This window comes from Hippoglossus hippoglossus, chromosome 9 (genome assembly GCF_009819705.1).
Source record: "Hippoglossus hippoglossus isolate fHipHip1 chromosome 9, fHipHip1.pri, whole genome shotgun sequence".
NCBI lineage: Eukaryota > Metazoa > Chordata > Actinopteri > Pleuronectiformes > Pleuronectidae > Hippoglossus > Hippoglossus hippoglossus.
Window position 1 is genome coordinate 28,042,381 of NC_047159.1, and position 26,211 is coordinate 28,068,591.

General features: G+C 39.0%; 1 protein-coding gene across 7 annotated transcripts; it reads right to left on the reverse strand.

Annotated features, from left to right (window-relative positions):
* Window positions 1–2,143: 2,143 nt before the first annotated feature.
* On the reverse strand, window positions 2,144–25,012 carry LOC117767863 (endophilin-B2-like). 7 transcript variants are annotated; one of them, XM_034595816.1, is made up of 14 exons: window positions 24,853–25,012; window positions 23,925–24,066; window positions 22,259–22,270; window positions 17,090–17,218; window positions 14,155–14,288; window positions 12,339–12,431; window positions 12,206–12,217; window positions 10,565–10,627; window positions 10,057–10,080; window positions 8,932–9,021; window positions 7,887–7,987; window positions 7,363–7,377; window positions 5,501–5,702; window positions 2,144–4,203 (listed from the first exon to the last, which is right to left on the reverse strand). In XM_034595816.1, the coding sequence occupies exons 1-14, from the start codon at window positions 24,913–24,915 to the stop codon at window positions 4,096–4,098; spliced, it is 1,188 nt and encodes a 395-aa protein (XP_034451707.1). In that variant the 5' UTR covers window positions 24,916–25,012; the 3' UTR covers window positions 2,144–4,095. The 7 variants fall into 7 exon arrangements, with proteins under 7 accessions (XP_034451707.1, XP_034451709.1, XP_034451708.1 ...); XM_034595818.1 differs by lacking the exon at window positions 22,259–22,270; XM_034595817.1 differs by lacking the exon at window positions 12,206–12,217.
* Between the last annotated feature and the right edge of the window lie 1,199 nt (window positions 25,013–26,211).

The window sequence follows — 26,211 nt, forward strand, 5'->3', positions numbered from 1 at the left end:
AAACTGTATATGGTGGACAATGGAACTGGATCAAATATATATTTTACTGGTCCTAGCGCCGAAACCAAGATATACATGTAAATTCATAATTAAGTTAAAAAATAGGCTGGTAGCAACTGTGGTTTTAAATCTTAAGTTTGATTTTAATGTCAGAGCCTGAAAATATATAATAAACAGGATAAAAGGGGAAGAAAGTCCGGGTAGAGCTTAGAATGGCAAAGAAGGGTCATGACATCTTAAAGGGATAGTTCATAGAAAAATGAAAATGCACTTATTATCTACTCAGCACTATGACAATGGAGGGGTGGGTGAAGTGTTTGACTCCAGTCTCCAGTGTTTTGTGGACTCAAACACTTCACCCACCCCTCCATAGGCATAGTGGTGAGTACGTTTTCAATTCAATTCAATTTTATTTGTATTGCGCCAAATCATAATAAACATTATCTCAAGGCACTTTACATTGAAGGTCAAGACCTTAAAAATTATAGAGAAACCAACAGTTCCCTCAATGAGCAGCACTATAGTGACTGTGGAGAGAAAAACCTCCCTCATTAACTGGAGGAAACCTCTAGAAGAACCAGACTCAATGTGGGCGGCCATCTGCCTCGACCAGTTGGGGTGAGCAGGGAAAAATGGGGAGGAGAGAGAGATGGGTGGAAAAGAGGGGGGAGAAGAGAGATAGGGGAGAAGTGCTCAGTGGATGATGGGAGTTCCCCCAGCAGTCTAGATCTATAGCAGCATAACTAAGGGATGGTTCAGGACTCACCTGATCCAGCCCTAACTATAGGCTTTATCAAAAAGGAATGTATTAACCTTAAATATAGAGCTGGTGTCTGCCTCCCGTACCCAGAGTGGGAGCTGGTTCCACAGGAGAGGAGCCTGGTAGCTGAAGGCTCTCCCTCCAATTCTGCTCTTACAGATTCTTGGAACCAGTCTAGTGCCGTTCCTTTAATCCCTGTTGTTCCAGTCTCTGTAACAGAATCTAATGATCTATGGTGTCAAATGCTGCACTAAGAGCCAGAAGGATGAGAATAGAGACAAGTCCATTATCTGATGCCATGAAAAGGTCATACGTAACTTTTAACAGTGCTGTTTCTTTGCTGTGATGAATTCTTAATCCTGACTTGAAGTCTTCCAACAAACCATTACTGTCTAAGTAATCACATGGTTAGCAACAACTTTTTCAAGGATTTTGGAAATGAAGGGCAGGTTTGATATGGGTCTAAAATTAGCTAAAACATCTGGATCAAGAGTGGGCTTTTTAAGCAGAGGTTCAATTACAGCTACCTAAAAAGCTTGTGTTACGTAGCCGGTTAACAAAGAAACATTAATCAGATTTAATGTGGAACTGTCAATTAGTGGAAAAACCTCCTTAAAAAGTCTAGTTGGGACAGAGTCTAATAGACAACGTTTAGAGGAGGAAACTAGTGGAGTCAGTTCAGAAAGATCTACTGAGGGAGGTGGTCCAAATATAAATCCGGTTCTATGGTTTCTCAACTAGACAATGTATCTGTTCATGGGGAGGAGGTGGTGGATTTTTTTCCCCTGTGGTTACAATTTTATTTGAAAAGAAGCCCATGAAATCATTGCTCCTGCTAAAGGAATAGATGGATCAGGATTATAAGATTTTCAAACGAGTTAGAACTATCTTTCGGTTGAGGGTTAATAGATAAGTCAGATTGCTGCAACCCCTCCACCTCTGCCTGAGCTTCGAGGAATATGAGTATTAATATGGGTGGGGGGGCGTCGCTTCACTATTTTGCTGGCAGGTTTCGTTAGACACAGTAAATGGTTCAGCTGATCAGTAATCAGATCATTAATGAGTAGGGATTTTGGATTGAGTGACTGATTGAGTAAATTTTATACTTCTATTTTTTTAATAAGATGAGTGAATTGTCATTTTTCGGTGAACTATCCCTTTAACAGTACCGTGACTCAACATCAACACCACATTATTGAGCAACTTAAGGATGTACTAGTGGGAAAGGATATCAATATTTTTTTTCCCAATTGTAGACATATTTTTTTGTCATTTGGAGGAATTGTAGCTCTCCACGGGTTTTAGCTTTCAATCCTAGCAGTTTTAAATGGTTACTAATGATATAGGTATAGGTTATACGGTATCTGACAAAAAGCCACTAAATTCAAATCAATCAAACTTTTTTTATTAAACTCTACACATTCCATTCATTCAGGGTAAAGGAACAGGCAATACATATTTTGGGGGGAAAAAACAAGATGAGGTACAAAGAATCACAACAGCAGTAGTAAAAAAATAACTTTCGAAAAGAAAACTGTGAAATGAGCAAAGAGTAGAGAGCAGGATACATGATGAGGAATCCATTCCTCCACCTAGAAGAATCATTCTCCCCATTTGTCTCACTGACTGCAGCTGCAACCATAGTTAGCTTGGGTCTCCGGTTAATTTCACCTCTCTGATAGCAGATTTTTGCACAAACACTGTGCTCATTTCACAAAAGCTCCCGAGGCCTGGTTTACTTGCATGCATGTACACAGAACTGCATGTGAGAGAGCATATTGTTTTTTGTGCAAACATCCTGGGTGTTCCAGATCTCACATTAGCAGACACAGCTAAATCATATTGTCGTTTACACACGTACGTTTCCGGCAGAACAGTCTACTAGCTGTAGCACATGCAGCACTAAGACTGAAGACACTTATTAACAGACAAAAGAGCAACAAACAAGAACACTGTAAATCCCCAAACCACTATAGGGCAAACCAAAAATCACACAAACATATGATTAGGAGAAAGACTCTTGCATGCTGTATTGTTTTGAAGGGCACATTCTCTGGTTTGCAGCAGATGGCCTTAGCAGTGTTTTCCCATCCTCTTAAGGCAGTTAGGATGGGAATGTTCATGACAACCTGCTGCACAGGTGTTCATATTGTGAAATAGACATCTTCAGTGCTGTGGGAAAGGTGTGGGAAGCAAAAACCAAAGACCGTCCACTTAAAATAATGCAGTTACATTCATTTCAAAGCAGTTGAGGCAAATCTGCCTCCCAAAAGTCAAGGATGGTAACCGTTCTGTGAACAACTTTATTTGCTGTTTCAGTTATTGTTTTACAGTTAGTTAACAGTAATTTTTAAGTTTGTCATAATTTATGCTTTGATCAAGGATTAAAAAAAGATTGAACATGAGAAATTCAAGTCTGTTCATGTGGTATTGTCAAGTAAAAGAAAAGAACACATACAACAAATAAACCATAAAGTTGCATGAAGTTGTTTTCACACTCGTCTGTTTGAACACATTTGTTTTCACTTCTTCAATGAGGAGTGTCTGTCATACAAAGAGGAACTGTACGTAACTGGACCATAAGCCTTGTCATCACCTCTTCTTGTCATCGGGGGGAGTAGTTATTGCATGTTGGTTTTGGTTTATCAAAGTCCTCAAAGATTTCTTAATTTAGAGTTGGATTATACCAACCTCGCACTTTTATCCCTGACACACAATAAACAGGAATTATACAAAGAATTTCTGGCCATCATGGTGGATCCATATTTTAGAGGCACCACAAGTCTGGAACATGTTCCCATCGCTGTTCAGCACTGAATTTATGAAAAATGCAGATTTAAGAGACAAAAAGTACACAAAAAACAAATCAACAATAGAATTTGGTTGGAAATCCCTCTCATGATGTGTGTCAGTCACAGTTTGTCACAGCTCAGCTTCATCCTTACATAGAACAGTCCACTTGAACCCTTTGGGATGCACAAGAATAAATAGGAAATAAATAGGAAAAAATATTGTCATAATAAACTACCAAACAAAAAAGGAATGTTAGCCATCCCCCAGTGGGATTTTCGTGTACTCACTGTAACAGTGTCTCCATTATCATGACTGTCAGTGTGAATGTACTTCATTACGCTCAAAAAAGCACATGGAAGAGTGTGTGTTTAAATTAACTTTTGCTTATGTTAACTGGAGGAGTGCTATAGAAGTTTACAGCTGTGTGAGAAATGAATGTAAGTCGATTAAATATACTCATGGCTTTAGTAGTACCCACTCACACGCACTTACACACGTGTGTGTTTTGTGTGTGTGTGTGTGTGTGTTCTGTGTGTTTTTCTTTAGCTGAGAAGCTCCAAGTATGTGACAGGCACTTTCCCTTTCTGGTTTCCTCTCTCTCCAATCAGCCAGTCAGAGTCCATTCCCGGTACTGTGTAAACTGTGATGAGCTGCAACACAGAGGACATGGACAATGTGAAGCCCAGAATTCATAATGAATAAATATTTGACATGTGTGAAAATGTACTTGAAGCAAATCAAAATAATTTAGGACACAACCAGAAAAAGAATTTGACAATGGACAGAAAAGGTGATGTGCTACAGCTAGTTCAAATTTTTACCCAGAACATTTGCATAAAGTCAGTCACTTGCTTTCACACTATTTTCAGTAATGGGCCTGTTATTCCCACCCAGCACTTAGAGAGACTGACAAAAAATGATTCAATCTACTGTTAGTGACTATATACTCTGCTGTAGTTTCATATTTATGTTCCTGGATAAACGGGGCATCGCTTCTTCTGCAACAATGAAGATAAAACACACGCTGCGTCTTACTTTAGTTTAACTTGTGCAGTCATTAGTTAAGTCAAACAGCAATATTAGTCTATCTTTGCTCAAGTGAGTGTCTATAGGACCAAATATCACAACCATGTTCACATAGGTATCGGGAAATTGAGCAAAACTAAGCAAGTGCACTAAGGTGGTTGGGAGAGTGTGCCTTTTTCCAAGCTTTGTCTGAGGGTCCAAGCAGGGTCCAAAATGTACTTTTTGACTCACTCCCCAAGGTGGTTGGTACACATATAGTTATATAGTGGTATTACACAGTAATGTCTTTTCACTAACAATCTTTTTCTAAATACACACATAGATGCGGGGAGCATGTTTACCAGAGAAGACACAATTTGTCATTGTAACTGTCACCAGATGAAGACAATGTAACCTCTGCTGATTAAAACTGACAAACTGCGGCTTTTGTAGCAACAAGTGGTAAATAATGTAGGTTGGTGTCCATCGGGCTGGTGAAGGACAATGAAAGCAGGGTACCCTAAGCTAGGTACAGCAAAGAAAACCTTTTGACTGACCCAGCCAACCTAATGACTCACATGTGTTCATCTGACAAAAGATTCAATATCTTGGATTCCCCATCAGTTAAGCTTAGCTCAGTTACTGACTAAATACAGCCTGAGGTGATACAAGTCAGGTTACATATTGTTGAGATACTGAGATAAGAAGCAGAGGAGCTACCACTTGATGAATCACAACCCAACCCAACCCACCCCTATGTGTGAAAAGTGAGACAGAGAAAGTGAGAGAGAGCTCTCAAATGACTTTGCATAGTTGTGACAGACTTATGATACGTTGGCTTCACACAGAAGCCACAGCTTAGTCTTCTGTTCAGATTTTTTGGAAATGTGGCCAATAGATGTTATTTGACCTGCTGGCTGCTAGTTGATAATGAAACCTCACCTCATCAGCGAGAAGGGAGAGTTCACTGGAGTCAGCAGCATCGTAATCATAAAGTACTTTGGCCTTGCGGGTTCCTGTAGCTGGTGCCTGAACTTCTTCAATCTTCAGTGTCTCTTTCTCTACAGGGCTGCTGATGTCTTCTGCTGCAGTGCCAGCAGCAACCATGGATTGACCGGAGTTCAGTGCAAAAGCATTGGGAAGCCTGAGAGAAAGCCGGCAGATGTGATGGTCAGAACAAACAGTACATGTAGTAAACAAATAAACAAATAATAACAAAATAACAAAAAAACAGCAAAGGCATCATCACATGACAGGAAACCAAGCATATCATGAGTTTTAATTCCAGGCATCTACATTGGAAAAGACTATCCTGGTCTGTGCAGAGTGGTACGTGTTGGAGGCACGGACTGAGGGTGCCTTTTACTTCTTCCAAAGATGATTTTGTTTTCTTTCTTCATTCTTAGTTGTTTTTGAAAGGATTATGAAATGGAATAAAAAAGTGACGGGGGGGGGGGGGGGGGAGAAAAGCTTACCATCTGTTAAAAAAGTTCTTCTTAAAAATCCAACCTAAAGGAGTTTTCTTCATCCAATTTACGTTTTCTTTTCTTTATTTCATTAAACTTACACTTAAAAAATGTATCTCAAATTATCCTTCATGTTTTATTTCTAATTTTGGCCATAAGGTCTCTTAAAGCAGCAGATGAGTACCAGAAGGCCAAATGGGCTGCAGCTGTGGAGGTAGTAGGTGCAAAATCGCATGTGTGGGAGAAGTTCTACAAAGGTATGGAAAAGGACTTTCAGTTGGCCTGGAACACTGTGTTCAACAGGGAAAGAGCACTGCTAACTGACTGGAGATACTGGTGGTCAGTGAAAAGAACACTTGGAGGACATTTGGCCCAGGTTCAAGAGTTCCTCAGAGGAGGAGGCAGTGTTTAAAGACTAGGGGCAAGTTTCGTCAATATTTCTGGCAGAAGTCACTGAAGTAGTCAGAAAGCTCCACTGTGTGACATTTGCCCTGAGATGCAGAATGGTCTGAGCATTGTTGGGCTATCTTGGCTGACTTTCCAGTTCAACGGTGCATGGAGGTTGGGGACAATCCTTGTGAGCCAAGGGTGGTGCTTTACATTAAAAAAAAGGGGCATTGGAGGGTCTGCTCAATTTTTGAGGGTATCACACTGCTCGGCCACCCCAGGAAAGCTATACAAGGGTGTTAGAAAGGTGACCTGACTAATTGGCAAACTTCAGACCACTTAACCAGTTCATCACTGGTCTCATAGCCCTCACAGTTATGTGTGTGGTGTCATTCTGTAGAAGTCTGGTGCCATTTGCATGTGATTTGATGAAGACAAATGGTATCAATTCTCACGGATATACACAGTGCATCTCTGTGCAGCAGTTTCTCTATCACACATCACTCACACACTGGCAGGGGACAATTTGGGGTTCATGGGGTATCTTGACTGGGATTGAAGCGCCAACCCTTCTGGTAGGTGGACAACCCGCTTCACCACCCGGCAAGGATTAAAAGGATAGTTCCACAATCTATTAAGTCTTTGAAACAAAGTGGGGTGTCCAGTGGGGAGTATTTAATTAAACTATTAAACTACTGATCTATTCCATTATTTCTGCAGCTGTGCATCATGTGCTCTCTACTGGGCAGCATACATCACCCTGACAGGCAGGGTACATTTCAAAGAGTTTCAGAGTACTACATGAGCTGGTTAGGGCCACCACACATATATTTATATATATATATTTATATATTCATGTTTATATACATATATATTGGAGATGCATTAGAAAACAAATAAATGTGTAGGTCAGGCACACAAACAGAAGAAAAAAAAACTCAGCATACTCACACATCTTCATCTGAACTGAGAGCAAGAGACAGTGAAAATGATTTGTCAAAACCCCAAAATTACAAAAGAGGACCTGAATGGTAAAAATCTAAATTTTATATTATTATTGGTTAGGGAAACATACCAATAAAGGTAGCATTAGACAAAGCAATAAAATTAAAATTTTCCCCATTTCTGGAGATACTAGGGAGGACTTTATGTGACTAAAACCTACAGGTATAATAAAACTATTCATCCTTGTATCAACACAAATAGCTGTGGCAAACAGCTATTTGTGTTGATACACAAATATCAACACAACACTTGGTATCAAGGAGAAATAAGATCAATGTGTGCTGTAATTAATCGATCACTGTTTCCCCTGAACATCCTTAAGTGAACAGTTTGGTATACAGCTAGCATAGTTAGAGACCTACAAATACACCTGAAATACAATAATTTAGTAATGTGATGCCATCACAGAATACAAACTGACTGCATGAAGATGACTGGTTACCCCAAATTACCTTCCACCTGGTTCTCACCTTCCCAACTCTTTCTGTAGTTCTTGCATGTGGAAATGACACTGCTTATAGAAAGCTGCTTGGGCCTCAACAAACTCATGCAGACAGCGCAGATGATTCACCTGAAGGTAAGAAAAAAAACAGTCAGACTTTTTTCATACTCGACTCACCAAAGTTACATTTAAGCAAAAGCAGAATTACTGAAAAACACTGGAAAAGTCATTAGAGAAGTAGCTCCTTAGGTGCTATCATATTATGAATTTGTATATACTATAGAAATATTACTGGTACAAGTTTCAGTAGACTGTAGTTGGCTGAGATGGAGAAAATCTGAACTATTCTGTATTTATTGGACAATTTAATCTGCAAACCTTAATCTCATGAAGACAATTCCATACAAAACTATGTGCAACTTATTTTGATAAATCAAGTGAAAAATTCAGTGCAATAGAGATATTGAATTCATTCATTTTCACTTTTTCCAGGTACGAATACCCAATAGAATAGTAATATTAAAAGAATATATTAGAAAACAAACATCAGACATAGACTATTTTCTCTAATAGCTTCTGTCTCACTTTAACAAATTGTGTTGTCTGAATATTAAACTTGTAAGAATAACCTTTCTGAGATAACCAAGTTCATGACAGGATAATTTCATATTGTTCAAGAACAGCAACCATTTTGTTTTGGATATCCACTTGTTAGTGAACGATTCAATTGGTTTTAACAGTTGCGGTTTGCAGTATGGGGGAGGGGGCAGATCCAGCCTCTTGCTAGTTATGGAGTATGCACCCACCAACTGATAGTTTTGTGGTTCAAGGGTTGAATCAATCAGTGCAGGTTGTGTAACGCCTGATGCACTTGGCCGAAAGCTACAGTTTAATGACTTATGTATCACAAACAGTAGATGCAGTAGAAAGGAAAATGCAGTCACCACAATCACAGAACACCTTTCTATTTGTCTATCATTTAAATTGAGTATAAAAAAAATTGTATAAGTTGAAAATTATGTTGCTGTGGTAACAAAAACAATAATAAAGTGAATGTGCTGTGGTTGACATACATGTGTACTACTGATGCCCTCCAAAAGTAGCCGTGTAACTTCTGCTTGGCGGTCAAACTCTGTTTGCGCCACTCGGAGTTCATGTTCGGCCTGAAACAAAAAGAAGATTAGCGACACACAGTATTTGTTTCATATCACTTGAAATGACATGACTGAAAGATAGACTGGTAATAGTAAAAAATTATGTGATTGGTCAGGAAGTCAGGAAATCTTACTAATGCTCCTTGGTGTTAATTGATATAATTAACACCAAGGAGCATTGGTAAGATTAGACTTTAGCCTTTTTATAATAACTGAATTATTTGAAGATTTGGAGTTATGGATCCATGACTCTGGTCAGATCTGGTAATAACATCCACCTCACAAGTGGACACAAGTGTCTCCAGCCCACGACCTTACTATCACCATTGACAACTCCGTGGTAACCCCCACCCAGACTCCATATGAGATGTCATATCAATCTCCATATTACCACACCTGAAAACACCTATCACATGACAATTCACAGGCAGCAGATTGTCTATTTTCAGTTGCCGGTAAATACAGTTTAAAATTGCCCAGTTGAACATTTTCTTAGTTAGAAAATACCCTAAACAAGAAACAATGATGAAAAGTAAGAGCAGGGATTTCTTTTCTTGGACCAATGACGAGGTGGACAACAATTAATGTCAACAATGGCTCTGATCAGACCTGATATTAACATCTGTCCTTAGAGATCTGACCTCAAGTAGACATGATTAAGTTTGTTCACACCTGGCATTAAAATGTCTCCTGAATGCGTCTCCTTTTACCACTTGTGATTGCATATCACAAATGTGCATTCACAAAGCTAAAATAACGCATCTAGGTACTTGCTAGGTAGTAGTGCTGACCACTTGTGATTGGATCGCTGAGGATGGATGATAATACTATGTCTGAATGGGCTGTTAGTTAAATTATGACTGATAAGAACCAATAATTGAAGAGAAGGTGGGTATATAATCATTTCCAAAAGTCTGTTTTAGAGGCCTGAAAACTTTAGTGTGAACACCAGGCATAAACATAGTTTAAGCAATGTTTTAAAACTAAAGAATGTCAGTGTGGATGCAGTCTTCATCAAAGTTTACAACCACAACATATACTCACTTTTTCCACTTCCTCACTCCATAGCTGAGAGGCCAAAGCATTCAACAAAAAAAGAGAAATATATGAGTTATGACAAGGATTTCTCAGCTCTTCATTAGTGTGACAATCAACTAGTGCTTAAAATGATTACTAAATGATAAAACCAATTGTATATAATATATAGTCCTGAAGAGTTCAGAAAATGTCTTTATTTACAAGATGCTGTTAAGGCCCATGTTATCAAAATCTTGTTTTTGATGACCTCTATAACTTAAATAAAAAACAGATTAGACGAGTTAATGAGAACATTTCTGATTTACACGTGTTACCAGTGTTATGCCAACATTCATCATTAGTCAAGTACAGTTCAGTACAGTTCATAGCTACTCAAAAACTGGTATAATGCAGTAACAGATACCTGCTAAAAAAACAACTTCTTATTTTAACTAGGTGGAAATAGAACCTGAAAAACTATATTTTTAAGGGATTAAGTCTATTTTTGTTTAGTTAAGCCGAATTGTCATCTTACCGCAGAGGCACTGGCAGAAAGCACATAGTTGCGGGGTCTGGTTTCTTGAAAATCTGGAGCCATCTACGGAGACAGTAAGAGTATTTGTAACATTTGAACAACTCAGTGTAAACATGGTAACCATACTTCAGCAAACACTATACAAGAAAAAAAAAAATCAGAAAGCAGAGCAGAAATGAAACCATGACCTTGATGAGTTACACTTAAAGCACAGGAAGCTGAATTGGTCTTTGGGAGTTTGATTTTCTTTGTGTCGTTGATTTAAAATAATAAAATTATTGCTGTTTGGTCATAAGAATAAAAGGGGCAGTCGTGTGCTCTAGAGTTAGCCATGCCATTTGCAAAGGTGGGGGAGGTGGTTGGCAGCCAAAGCACTTTTATATTAGGTGTGTCTGAACTCATTGAAAGAAAACTTCAGAGGTGATGCAACACTAATACATGTAAACATTCTCTCAAACCCCCAGAAACTCGTGACTAACTTATCTTGCTCAACTCATTCACCTGACTAATCCCCTGTCAGCACAGCAGTCATTGATATAATTATCTTTGACAATAGTCAGCAGTATTTCATCATGCACATGCTCACATGCTTTGTGAGTAAGACTGACTGAGCGTGTAGGTTTGTTTCCAGGGAGCTGATTGGTTCCAGCCTCCAAGCTTGCAGGAAAGTTAGGGTAGTAACATGTCTTTTTGTTTCTTTAATTTGAGTAGGGAAGTTTAGGTTGTTCGCCTTAATAAACCTAAACGGGCTGTAAATTGTTTGTTGCTGGTTGTTCTTGGGAGCTGAGAAAAGGGGAGACTCATGTATCAGGTTGCGACTGGGTTTTCTCCTGGGCAGGGTCGTACAGATTTAATGAATTATGTTCCACAGTAGGTATTGGTTCAACTTTATCCTGAATGTATTGGTATTATGAGAGCATTCTGTTAAAGCCAAGTGGCTTTGTCAGTGCATTTGTTTATTGCCAGCAGATTCCTTCATAAGACATCTGCCAAATTTAAAATCCTCCTATTCATAGCAGACGTATGTATAAAACTGCTCAGAAAATCTATTTTGATGATGGGTGCATGTTACAAACATTCCCAGGCTAGGTGAAGAAGCACAGTGTCCAAATCTTAAAAATGTAATACTGTACTTAAATCATTACATTACAATCTAAGAAAAGAAAGCCTTCAGCATGCAGCAAATATCAGCATGTAGTTCATGTTCATTATAGATGTATATTTTCAAACAATACATGCATGAACCAATCATTTTACAATATAGGACAAGAAGGTGAATGTCCCTTGTACAATTAATAACCACAAAGAACAATATTAAGTTTTGAACATAGACATCTTAGTCAATAACACTACATAGATCTCTTCCTGCTGCAGAGTCCTTCAATGTAGATTAATTTTCATGCAGAGTCTTTTCATTTGTTTGGTTTCTTGGTCAGTGACATGTGCTTATTTCCCATTATACTGTTTAATATGCTTCAAGTTTTAAACAAAGAGTCAACTTCAGGCCCACTTTTTCCCTGTCATTAATAGTTATTGCCACCAATGAATGAATGGCACAGAAAATAAATTCAAAGCAAGTGAGAAGAAAAACTCAACATGTAAATCATACTGAAAATCTTTAAAAATCTCTGTGATACTCACTTCACCCTCGCACTGAAAAGGTTGTGAATACAAAGTCAGTTGGTCATTGTTAGTACTACCACTCATATTGCAATGTTTATAGTAAAGTATGTGGGGGGCGGGTTTGTGGGTTGAGAAGTAAAGAAGGACTCACCGCAGCTTTAGCCTCAGACAGTTTGGCCTTCTTCAGACGTGCTTTACAAGCATCCAGGTCCAGACGCAGATTCTCCAGAAGACGTCGTTCTTTCTATACATTAAGTACATGAAATAAAATGAAATAATTGCATTAGCATATATTAGAAACAGATATTAAAAAGGAAAAGAATTCAGTTGAGTTCATTCTTGTTTTTAATGCAAAGACGTGGTGTGGTGGCCCTAACCAGCTCATGTAGTACTCTGAAACTCTTTGAAATGTACCCTGCCTTTCAGTCTGATATTTGATGATCAGTAGAGAGCATATGAGGTACAGGTGCAAATTTGCAGAAATAATGGAATAGATCAGTAGTTTAATAGTTTAATTAAATACTCCCCACTGGACACCCCACTTTGTTTCAAAGACTTAATAGATTGTGGAACTATCCTTTTAATCCTTGCCGGGTGGTAAAGCGGGTTGTCCACCTACCAGAAGGGTTGGCGCTTCAATCCCAGTCAAGATACCCCATGAACCCCAAATTGTCCCCTGCCAGTGTGTGAGTGATAGAGAAACTGCTGCACAGTGATGCACTGTGGCAGTTCTTTCTGTACATCCTCTCTACAATCAGGGAGGAGTTGAGGTTAGCTGTGAGCAACCGCAGCCATTCAATCCTTACAGGTATGGCACCATTCACAGCATGGCTTTAAATCAGGCTATACAAGGCCAATTAACCATACTGACATGTGGTGGTTAGGTTCAAATTTTAAAGTGTCATTATTAAAGTTTTTTTGCTAGCGGGCTGAAAGCCATCAATTTAACAATTTTTCTTACCATTTCTATTAAACCTCTACAGCTGGATACTACCCACAGTATTTGTTTTAACATTCTTTCATTCACTCTGCTTCATAGTATGACGGTGGAAGACATCATACTTATATAACTTCGATCCAGGTAAAAACAGGTATATCGACATATCTATCTTGCTGTTACAGAATAGGAGACTACTGCTTCACGTTCACAGTGTTCAAATTGTTTCATTCATGGTTAGAGGGGTGACTGGGTTGGACAGAAGGTTTGCGCAGAAGTCTTTGCTAAATTTGTGTTACTGTATAGAAACAGACTACTAAGTCTTCCTTCATGTTGTCTTCTCTATAAATAAACTTCCCGAGCATCAGGAACTTATAGAACAAAACACTTAAGATGTAAGTTCCACATGGTAATCCTATGAACACCATATCTTTCATAATTGGTAACATTTATGGAGAGGTGCACATCAGCTACAGGCTCCTGCTAGGCTGTATAGTGGGTCCATCTTTGCCAACTAATATTGTACATGCAAGGATTGCCCAGACACACAGAACTGTTTTTAACTTCAATTATTATATCAAGTGGAGATGCCAGTGTTTCCAAAGATATACATTTTGGGAACAGTGTAAGTCAGTGGCCTACCACCTCATCTTTTATGTTTATTCTCATTAATTAACATGAATTCTTCCATCTCTACAATTTATCAAATCAGCCATTAGTCAGGTTCAGATGTTGACTATTAAAAGTTTGACATGCCTATTTCCTATAGCCTTGGATAAACTAATCTTGGACTTGACTATAAATGCTACCTCTGTCTGCACAACCGTAATGAACCAGCAACAGGTTTACATTGAATACATGAGAAATAAATCCCTTCTACAGTAACCACAATATTAAATTATTTGTGCGTTATCTTCTTCTCCCTAAAAATTGCAACATTCTCCCTCAAAATGCTTTTGAACCAGAAGAATGACTTCAATGACTATTTATGTAATAATCTATCAATAATGTTTAAGTGTTTCACACTGACTGAAATGGTCTTCCAATCGCCTTCCAGAAAGTTCCTGAGGGGAGAGAGAAAGCTAATAGTTGATGTCTGGAGGAAATCCCTCTCTGCTGCTCCTAGTCTTCTCTCACATTCCCCCACCGTCGTTAAAGTGCTCCCTGCAAAAAAAGATTAGATCGATTTAATAATAATAATACATTTTATTTATAGAGCGTTTTTCACAGTACTCACAGACACTTTACAAACCTTAAAATGAACATAAAAAGCTACATACTAAAAACATAGAGCACACAACATACATCACACATTAAAAGCAGATCCAAAACTCTCCTCCGGGATTGGCATGTCTTTTGAAGTACAATGTAGCTGAAGATACTTGCTCCTTGTTGAGTCTTAGTGACTACACGTTTCTTCTTTCCATACATTGCACCAGTTGACATCACATGACACAGAACTACATGTGATACAGTTTTGTAAATGACTTGGATTAACATTTGGGCTCTGCTTAAATACTATAACACAAACCACCTTTTCTAAGTGGATAAAGTCTTGGTGTTTTTTGACATGCAGTCTGTATTTGAATCAGGAAAGACATCTCAAAGGGCTTTTAGCTTTTCTTACATGTTTTGCTGTCCTTTTATGCAGCAACATTTTTGTATGAAATTCTATTACCACATCTGACAAGATCAAGACAAAGTCAGTTACTTGGTTATCAGTTAGTTGAGGGAGACAACATCTCCTTTGTCTCTACTTTAACTTAAAGATCGATCAGGACAGGGACCATGTTCTAATGGCTCTACACAGTAATGTACACTACAAAGTCTCTGTGGCATGCCAAAAACACAGAGAGCACAGTTGGTTGGGGCGGTCATCCTCTAAGGTCGGCAGTTCGATCCTAGTCTTTTCCCATTTTGCATGCTGGAATAGGCAAGATACTGACCACTCCTCATAGAGAGAGTGCATGCTGCACATAGATGTAGATGCAGTATTAGCAGTGTATGTGATGTGTGTGGTGTTTTGTGTATTGTATGGTACAGTCAATCAAAGAGATAACGGAGGTGGGTTGGGCTGGAACCCAATGAGAGAGAAACCACAGAGGATGCACATTCAAGATAGAAGTGTGTGAGACGTGGATAAATTATCACTGCATTTTCTATTCTTACAAACACAGCCAATGTATGAGGAATGGTGTAAATCTGTTTTTTGTCCACTGGTCAGACATCTGGCCACTGCTCTAAAAGGGCCAAAGGACAAATAGGGGAAGTCCCTGTTAATTTAGCAGCAGCTGGGTTTAACTTAAACTTTTAGCTCTGTGTTTCTGAAAAGTTTGTCAAATAAACCTGCTGGAATAGAAAAAATATATACTAAAGGTCACTGCTGAATCCACAGCGCATAATTGTGGATGAGTAATTGGGATGTACTTCCTTCCAATTCTTGTGGTTTACAGTTTACTGGAAAGTGATTCATTCATCTTTTGATTTGCTTGACTGGATTTAATTCCTACAATCTGTTTGACTACATGATCAGGCAAGCTGGTTGAGGAACAAAATAAAAACTGCAAAATGAGATTTAAATATATTAAAAAGGAGGTTGTGTGAATTTAGGGAGGTTTAGATGGGTGTGATTTCACCAAAATACTACAGTCAGAAATCGACCAGCTCATCCTTGGCACCAGTATTGCAGTGTGATAGTAAATTCCTCTGTGAGGAAGAGTGATGTAACAAAATACCAAACTGTTCTTGAAGAAACTGCAGCTGAAGAAATCCCTTCAGTGTGGCGTGGGGAAATACCAACTTGCCTGAGCACTTTCCATTTGTGCCAGCACAAAAACAGAGCATGTAATATGTACATGGATGCAGGGTGGCTGTGGCTGAGGGGGTAGAGTGGGTCGTTCAATCCCAGTCTTCCACATTCCATGAGTGTCCTTGGACAAGATATTGAAATTGTCCCCGATGGCTGTGCCGTTCTCTTAGAAAAACAGGCTGCACTGAATGCATGTGTGTGAATGGGTAAATGTAATACTGTTTTGGAAAATGCTTTGAGTGGTCATCAAGACTTGAAAAGCGCTATATAAATACAGTCCATTTACTTCATCATAATTAGTTAGTTAGTAAAGAGGAGCTGGCAGACTTTATCTTTCTAATGGGCAGCTTTAGATAGCAGAGGTAGGCATAGTTGGGTGACCTATCAACTTGTTGGGTAGATGCACAGCTAACATTTAAACTTCCAGAAGGGGTCAGGTCAATGTGATTGCATTTCAGCTGCGAGGAATTTTGTATGCATTAACCCTAACGCCTCACCTCATCCTCCCCTTCCAAACATGAAAGAGAAACTGTGGTAACCTTCAGTCTTCATAAAAAGTATTTCAATATAAAAAGGGCCCATTCTAGGGTAAATAAAACAACAATTTGTATAATTTAGATGAAACACACTCGTGAAAACATCACTAGGATTATTTTATATAAAATTTCTGTCAATAGATTCCTTTCACCTAAATCTTACACACTGAACCTTTAAGAGACCCAAGGACACTTTACAGGACAAAAGTATAAAGAAAAGAAAATACTTCACACAAAATGGAACAGTTCCAGAGGGTGGGGGCTGCGACACAGAAGGCTCTGTCTCCAAAGGTTCGCAGTTTGGTGTGGGGCATGGAGAGCAACCTGCGTCTGAGGACCGCAGCTTTTAGGATGGAGTGTATGGGTGGAGGAGGTCGATTAGATATGGTGGGGCTAGGGCAAGGAGGGATTTGTAAGTGAGAGGAAGAGTTTACAGTATACTGAATGCAGGCCTTGATCAGGAGCCAGTGAAGGGGAAAGAGGGCTCGCGTGATGTGCTGCCAGGGCTTAGTGCAGGTGAGAATAAGAGGTGTCTTTCCTGATTCAAATACAGACTGCATGTCAAAACCTTATTTAGTTTTTGGCCTTACAAGATTGTTTTGAAGTGCTTGAATACTCACCATATGGAGTTCCAGGACCAAATTCCCTTGCTGCATCCTGCATATATTGACCCAGCAGCTCTCCATTAGTAATTCTGGATGGTGCCTTCCTGTCCAACTTTTCATAGAGAAACTCTTCAATTCTGGCACCTGCACAGAAAGTCCAGGAAAGTTTGATTTATGTCACAGGTGGAGAATTTTTTTTTATCTTACTCTGCTCGCTGATTAAATGAAAACTATACCCAAAAGTGATTGATTTTTTTATTTTATTTCAGTTTTTATTATTTTTGTAAAGCTATGCATGGGACGTTGGTTGCTACCCGCCAATGAACCAAACAAAGAAGAAGAAAAAGAAGAGAGAAAATCTTTACCATGCGCCTTGTTGGGTTATGATATGATCAAAGAATGAAAGTCATTTTTGGGTGTAGTATTTATTTAATCACTCAACAAGAGGGATATTTTATCCAACTGCAGGATCTGTAAATAACGAGTAACAACTACAGAAAAACATGAAGGGACAAAATAACATGAACACCTTACAATACATTAGGGAGGATTCACTGTTGCTTGTGACAGTAGTTACAAGAAAACCTTCATAAAACATGAATAAATAACACTAAACAAGTCAAAAAGCACAAAAACTACCAACAAGTTATCTTAATACTTGTGACTCTCAACAGATATGTAGTGTAAGGTTTCTGTTAATTTGTCCACTCCCTGCAAACAACAAAGAATCATCACACACTGTACCCTCACAAATCCTGTAGAGTTGCATCTACACCACCAATTCAACCACAACATTTGAATGTGCCGCATCACTTAAGAGTACAGATACTCTTTGGTTTTCCAACCCCTTAATGTCACGAAAGACACACATAACATGACTGTGACGTCTATTAGGCTTAGGTGGTATCCTTGCTTTGCTTATAGTTTGCAAATTTTAGGCACTAAAAAAGAAGACTATAGTTTTAGGGAGGCATCTGATTGGTTCCAAATTCATTCTGCAACAGGATATCAAACCCAATCATACAGACCAAACCTTCAGCAGCACGATGAAGAGCAGCAAGTGGTCTGACCCCCGATCTGACATCATGATTTAGTTTTTTTACTGCACTGTTTTACTCTTTACTGCTGTTTGCATGACTATTTGATACAATTACATTATATTAAGTATTCATGGCATCCTTTTTGAAAACCTCCTCACTTTACATTTAGTGTCTGTATGTTTAAGTCTGAATCTCTCTCATGAAACCCTTACCTACAGAACCAAACAGCACACAGTTCTTAAGTGGCTGGTGATTGTAATGGAGCATCGGGAAGTTTAATATCTAAGCAGATCTAAAAGGTCAACAGACAATGGAAAGGCAGCAGGTCATGGTAAGAAACAGCAAAAAATAAGCTGTATCAATATATATCAGCTTGTATCAATAAGGCTACTGTTTTCTGTGCTAATCACATGATGTGTCCCTATAAAAAGAGCTCACACATGCTCTGCGACTTTCAGTGCCTCCCTTTTCCTGCACTTCAGTGAACCCCAGTGTGGGAGCAGCAGCCTGCTTCCTCTTATGACATACTGGATTTACACTATTAGGTGGTCACACACGACATCAGGTACAACATAGTTGCTGCCCCCTAGTGGACAAGGGTTAATTAATGCTGCTGAGAACAGCTAAGCTATACAGATGTAATGTTAAACTGGTATTCACTACTTGCCAGGATTAGAAATTTCCAGTGTAAACCTTATTAGCACAATACCACCCAATTCTAATGTCTGTTACATAAGATAAATGAATAGCATGGAATAGTTTAGCCTAATGAATTGCATAGCTATGTTTAAAGTTAACACATTTTCCACAAGTACATTGGGGAATAATGAGTTTAAGTATTAGTCAGGAGGTTTAGTGTTCATGCTCCCAGAGGAAAACAATTCAGAAAAATAGCTCTACCTGTGTTTTTTTTTTTTTTTCAATCAGGGTGCCTGTCAAACACAATATCTAAATGACATATCCCAATACTAAAAAGAATCACACTTAGGTGTTTTTTTATGAATATAAATTCTTTGTTTATTACATCTGATCAAACTGATGAAGGGAACTCACTGAGACTGATAATGTTGAGGAGAAATGATTCAGTAATCAGCTATACACTGTACTTGTGGAAAACTCTGTGTTGAGAGAGAAATCTGCAGCCTGTACCTTAAACTCACACACATTTTCAAATATGGTTCATATGGTCCACAAACACAAGACAAACACTGCACACTATAGAGCTTGAGTGATGAGGAGAACATGTACACTATGATGTGAGAACAATCTGAAGAGGATGAGTATAAGAACTGTGGAAATGTGGCCAGCCAAGGCCCAAAGATACAAATGAAATCCGTCCCTGTTTTTGGATCAGCATCTGCTCTCCTGGCTTCCACTTGTAAGTGTTATCTCTTATAGAAGCTTTATTTCATAAAAATGTCCTTTCTTAAAAAGTTAAATATGATAAAGTGGTTTTCTGTCCAGATTCGACAATAACCCCATGAACTGTCTAATACTCTATGAACAGCATTAAACATTAAAATGTTAACACTATCGTGGTGGCACCTTTGTAGCTAACACTCATGTATTAGTTAATTGTTATGTTTGATGATATTCAGAAAATATATAGAAAGAATACAAATCCTTCGATCAGTTCAAACCATAAATCTACTAAAACAGGGACTCATCAATTTTACATGTTGAAATATGTTTACTGTGCAAGTATTGGTAAGGCTATGATGTTTCTGGAGCTTGGCCCACTCTAAGTGTACTTCACAGTGAGGATGTCAGAGCTGCTGCTTTAATTTTATTTCATGTAATTTGGGATTTGTCCCAATATGCCCAGAGCTGGTACTGACCGAAATACTGCTGAGGCCCTCCTGAAACTTTAGCCACAGTCCCACTTGAAACCCCAGCAGTTTGCTCCATCAGTAAGAATGAGTCCACACATAGTGCTGTTAAAAAGTATTTGACCACTACTTGAGTTCTTCTATTTTTGTCTTATAAATGTTTCAGATCATCCCACTAATTTTGATATTAGACAAAGATAACCCAAGTTAAGTGAGAATGCCGTTTTTAAATGATGATTTCATCTATTAAAGGAAGAATGCTTTCCAAAACTGCCCCCTCAGTTTTTAAATCAACAAATTTACCAAATTTAATTGTTGATTTGGCTCAATGTTATCCACATCCAGGCACGATTATTACTATGCCTGTTCAATATAATGCCACTTAAATAGAACCTGTCTAGAAACTGAAGTGTGCCAAAAGGTCTCCCAAAGACATGACTCTGCAAACTAAAGAAATTCAAGGAGATGTGAATCAAAGTCACTGAAATCTGTCAGTCTGAAAATGAGTACAAAGCCATTACAAAGGTTCTATGGGACACCAGTGAACCGCAGTGAACCATTATCTACAAATGGAGAAAACTTGGAACAATGGTGATCCTTTCCAGGAGAAGCCAGCTTCAAAGAAACCAGTAGGCAAGGTTCCTTATGGGTTAGGGTAAATGTATATTATAATTTAGCGCCATACAAAAAAAATGTAATTGAATAGATACTGAGGGAATTTTTCTTTTTCGGTGAACTATCCCTTTAAGGTTGCTGGACATGATTCCATAATTACTTTTAAATAGGGATAATTTAGGTAACTCTTTACCTTCAATGAATGGAATGATCATTAAAAGCTGCATTTTGGGTTTACTCACATTGAACTTATATATTAAAATTTGTTGGATTCTCTGAAATATTTAAATATCACAAAAAAAATCGAAATATTTGGGGTTGGCAAATACTTTTCCACAGTTCTGTACACAGAACAGAAAAGGGCATAAAATGTTTATTGAATAAAATATTTTCTAGAGAATCTTAAGGTAAGTGAAAATTAACATTAACATAGTTCGAAATGTTAGACAACATAAAACATGACAAATTGAAGCACAGCATCGTTAAATTATAAATATAAAAATTATCAGTAATTTTATCAGCTGCATCAGACCCATGGAAATGGACTACCCCAGTTCTCCTTTTATACATTTTCCCATATAAAATATTATTTATACTGTGGCTTGTGAGCGAGACATCAACCAGGTGTGACTGTTGTTTGTTGACATCACAGTTAGAGAAGAGAAAACAGGTTTACATGATTACTGTTCACTGTCATTTTGTTTTTTTCCATCTCTTTTCATTTTCTTCTTCATCCTCTCATCGGAGCTGTACTGAGTGTCTTTCACACAAGGGAGGCTCTATGCGGTTGTGTAGTGAGTATTTAGGTCTGTCTTCCTGATGTCCTGCTTTTCCCCCAAAGGTTTTCATGTATGAAAGGTGGAGGTAGCTGAGTAAAAGAGTGTGAGTGTACACACCCTTTGGCAAAGTTAACATTTGCATTTGTTTCTTGAACTGTCTGTTTACCTTTAAAATAACGTTCCTTCTACACTACATACAGTTTCATAGAGCCGACGGGCTAACAGTAACCCACCCCTCCCCTCACTTTCTATTGACTGATCTCATACATGGCCTTTCTGGAATACAAATGAGTGAGACCTGTCGTAGCGACTGAGAACTTTAGTTCCTGTGCTTCTCTAAACAATATATATTGCACCATTGGGATCACTGGACTTACTCCAGAAACATACAATTCTTTGTTCCATTGCACTTTTTAAGTAAACGATTCAAAGGCTTTCGTCGTATATTTTTGTTGGTAGGTTTGACACTGAATTTGAAGTTTGATCAAAGCTGATCATCTTTAGATCAGCTACATACCATGTTCAAGCCCCTTTTGGCCTGGAACAGTGACAGATGCTAACAAATGCTCAAGTCTGACAAGCCAATCCTGTAGTAAATATTGTTGGTTTTTTGAACGTGGACAGAATACCCAAATATTTTGTGCCACCTTGATAGCAATACAGACTGAAAAGTCAAAATATCCGCTCCATCACACTCTCTGGTCAGGAGCAGTGAATCGCAGGTATAACTAAAAAAATCTTCTATGCTGCAGGAATAGGATTCACCATTGTTTGTCCTTCTGTGGCCAGCCCTGACGCCACACTGATGCTGTGAGTGTCATTAAAATGTATTTCACATCTACTACTTGTTTTGTACTAATAACCCAAAGGCATGGAAGGTTTCCACAGCAGGAGACTCGAGTTGGGAAGCAGAATACTCACCAGTATGATCAACTGTAGCATGGAGAATCAAAAAGTCACATGTTAGAGTTCCCCATTATTTCCCAATGATGTTGTTCCATATAACTCTAAACCAATACATAATGTCAATACACTATATTATGTACAATTTCACCCTTCTTTTATATTACCATATAATATATATATATATTGTGCATGTTTCAGCCTTTTAATAACAGGTTTGATTTACCTATAATTTTTGTCAAAGTTGCATTTGTGTCCCCATTTCTATTGAACCATGTGGAGTTTTCAGCACTAGCAGTGTTACTTGTCCTAATATGTGATCAACAGATGGTGGCTGTAGTGCACAGAGAAGTGCACTACAAGTGGGAGCAGATGCAGATGCACACCTAGCTAAGGATCAGGCAAGCCACAGCCGTACGCTAGGCTAGGAGATGATGCCAATTTGAGTGTGACCTTCAATGTGGCAAACACAGACAGGATCTCACACATGTCCCCTCAATAATTAATGAAGACAAAAGGGACATGTTTTAGTGTGAGGCCACATATTGTGCATTTTGGTGATAAAACACTTGACACTTTAAGAGTTGACATCATGAGTTTGCCTAAAATGCAACCTTTTACTAAAATTTCACAAATGTCTTGACTCTGGTCACAGCTGTTTACAGCAGCTCAGTGCACTATGGGATGTGATGACGTTTCTGTCTATCATTGGAGAGAGGACGCCAAGTAAGAAAATTAAAACTCGACTTTCATGGAATGCAATGAGTCATGCTTAAAATTTGATGCACAAATAAGTTTCAGATCTTATGTGTAGATTTTCACAGGAAACATGAGAATAACTGAAATCACTGGCTGCCTATATGTAAAAAATAAATCATAAAGCTTGGTATTCTATAGGTATGCTTTGCAAAATCGTGAACAGAGCATACAGAATTTCTAGTTAATGGGTTAAAACATGCAGTGCCACCAGTGTGGTACTATCAGGATTACTGACTGAAATATTTACTGCTGCTACTATTTTATTGTCTGGTTGTGTAAGAGAATTAATTACACTGATGAAAAGATGAAAAATAATTCAGGATTCATTGGCTTGGACTGGAATATAAAGTGATCATTCCGCAGTCCTTTAGTATGAGCAGTGATTAGACTGTGAGAAAAGTTCACATACAGGACTAAGCCACTCACTTAATGGTCATCTGTCCTCCTCAAAAAGATGCCATTACCTTTAGCCTGAAGCTTCTTCAACTTTGAATTGGTGACATTTCTAAAAGCAACCTGACTGAGCCCTTGGACCTTGGTCCAACAGCATCTGTGTTCGCAGGTGGGGATTTCTCGCTGTATTGATCGTCACAGGGGTTTTAATAAATTGGTTAGCTATGACAGTTTATTCAATCCAGAAAATGTTTCATTTTCCCACCAGTGTGCCAGGTCCTGCTAAGTTTGTTGTTCATGATTGAATTGAATTTGAATGATGACTGATGTCTGCATTACATGGTGAATATATTAGGTATTAAGTCTCTTTTTAATAAAATCTACAGTAATTTATATGAGTTAATCATCTATTTTTGTTGCATTTCCCCTCAGTCTTAAATCAGGGATGACTCCAGTGTAACAGCAGTTCTGCTTGAGGATCATGTGTACTCTGCCCACCTGTAATGACAGGATTATTGTAAGTGTGTCATACTTGGGTTGGGCTGCAGCAGGACCTCAGTCTGTCTGTAGATTTTCTCCGTCCAGTTTTTGGTGCAGTCTGCACGGCTCATCAAGTTTTCAAAATGAGCGTCCAGCTCTGTCTTCTCCGCCTGGCCCAGCTTCTCCTCTGTGAACTGAGGCACAAACAGTGTGACAGGTGCACGGCTGCAGCTCCGCTCTCCCCCTGACACCCGGCTTCTCAGCAGTCTGCGTTCACAGCAGGGGAGTCGACACGATGTCGTGACGCCATGACGGGGAGGGGGGGGGGGGGGTGTCAGCTGACATCCCTTTTCGCCCCCTCTCTACTTCTCACCATTAAAGTTAAACTAATGAATACACATTAATAAATAGGTCAATCGTTATTACTGCGCTTGTCTCACTGAGTTCGTGTTAGTTTTGAACTTGCAGCTCGTGAGCTAGCTTGTGTTAAAAGACAAGGCTACAATAAAATGAACAACTGGTGGCTAACAGCACTGTCAACAGTAGCAGCACTGTTTAATTACGTAGGCCTGGACTGTTATCGAGACGGAGCTGCCTGTAAAGTCAGCGTAGGTTTCTTACGAAACCGTCCAGTTGTACGTTAGCTCAACAGAACCGCACGGCGAAGTATGAGGCTGCTCCGTAACGTTAGTCGGTAACATTAGTCCGTAACGTTAGTCGGTAACATTAGTCCGTAACGTTCGTCCTGAACGTTAGTCCGTAACATTAGTCCGTAACAATTGTCCGTAACGTTGGTCCGTAACATTAGTCGGTAACTTTGATCAGTAACGTTAGTCGGTAACGTTGGTCCGTAACATTAGTCGGTAACTTTGATCAGTAACGTTAGTCGGTAACGTTAGTAACAGCTGGCTGTCAGAGTGAAGCGAGGCGGCAGCAGCGACTGAGCCCGAGCACGAGCCCGAGCACGAGCTTTTCCTTACCTGTACAGCTCGTGTGAAGAACAGTCCGGCACCGGAGGCCAGTTTCTTCACGTTGAAGTCCATAGTGTTAGGTTCTGCAGGCCAGGGACGTTCCGAACACTATCCTCCGCTCCAGTGGTTATGGCATACGCCAAAAATCACGTGACCACCACGTACGAGGACGACGCCTCGTTACGTCAAACGTGTGTCACGTTGACAGATCGAATATAAGACCATCACTCTCTTCCGGGCATCAAGCACTCAGCTCTACTTCGTGTTGTTCAGGCCAGGGGGAAGATCCGGTGTGTTGACTTGTCAGAGCGGAAAACTCGGACTAAACAATCTGGATTGCGGGAATATGGAGGACGATACATGACTTGAGTATAAATAAATACATGTATAAATAAATACAGAAATAAATACAGAAATGTATAAATAAATGTCTTAAATATATTTCCACATTTATTTATTTCCACATTTATTTATTTCTGTGTCCGTATGCTAATGAGAAAGGCGGTCCGAACCTCAGTCTCATGCAGGATTGGTCGCAGGAGTGTGATGACCCAGTCCTACTACTTCTGCCTTTCAATGCTGACTGGTGTCCAGTAGCTGTTTGCAGTGTTCAGCCAGTTCACACTTAAAATGAACTAGTTCAAGTTCAGAGGGTTAGGGTTAGTTAAGGTTATTTTGAATTGGATGATTTAGGTGTCAGTAGTCCTGACAGTGAGCGTCTCGTGTTGTACTGAGCACAACATGTTGACGAGTTTATGAGCCACATTTAGGGCTCATAAACTCTGGAGCGAATCAAACAAACTTTAATTTACTTCATGTACTGATCAGGTCCTGATAACTAGTGATGAGTGTTTATTAGTTCAAGTGAGAGCAGAGAAGAGGAGGAAACTCCAGCTCAGTACAAACCACCTGCAGCTTCTGCTCTGATCATGAAGCAGCTGATCACTGAGCAGCTGTGACCAGAGAAACTCTGTGTTTTCACTGTTTCCAAATGTAAAGACATGAATGGATCAATTTTGGAAGATTTCTTAGATAAGCATTTACTTGTCATGCTGAATGATGGAACACCGATGAGATTTCATGTTGTAAATGGTAGTGTATCGTACACAGATTCAACTTTTGCCTCAGATGAATTAGCTAGATGTGGGAAATGGGACGTTATGGATGGGTACACAATGGAGATTGATCATTTCCCCATTTTAAGTCGATTTGGTAAGGTTTTGAAGATGGGGAAGGTAAATTTCTTTAGGGGGTTTAACTTTCACATAGCTAACTGGGACATGTTCAAAGAGCAACTCTCGGCCGATTTGGAAGATGTAATAAGTGAACGAAGTGTGGAAGAGTGGAGTAAGTCATTTAGTCATGTAA

Bases quoted from the DNA above. Each gene is read 5' to 3' on its own strand.
- LOC117767863 (XM_034595816.1), bottom strand. From the start codon at position 24,915: ATGGACTTCAACGTGAAGAAACTGGCCTCCGGTGCCGGACTGTTCTTC. The intron at 9,022-10,056 runs GTGAGTATATGT...TTTTTGTTTCAG, and splicing joins GGAGTGAGGAAGTGGAAAAA to GCCGAACATGAACTCCGAGT. The intron at 4,204-5,500 runs GTGAGGTTTCAT...TCTGTGTTGCAG, and splicing joins TCTCCCTTCTCGCTGATGAG to CTCATCACAGTTTACACAGT.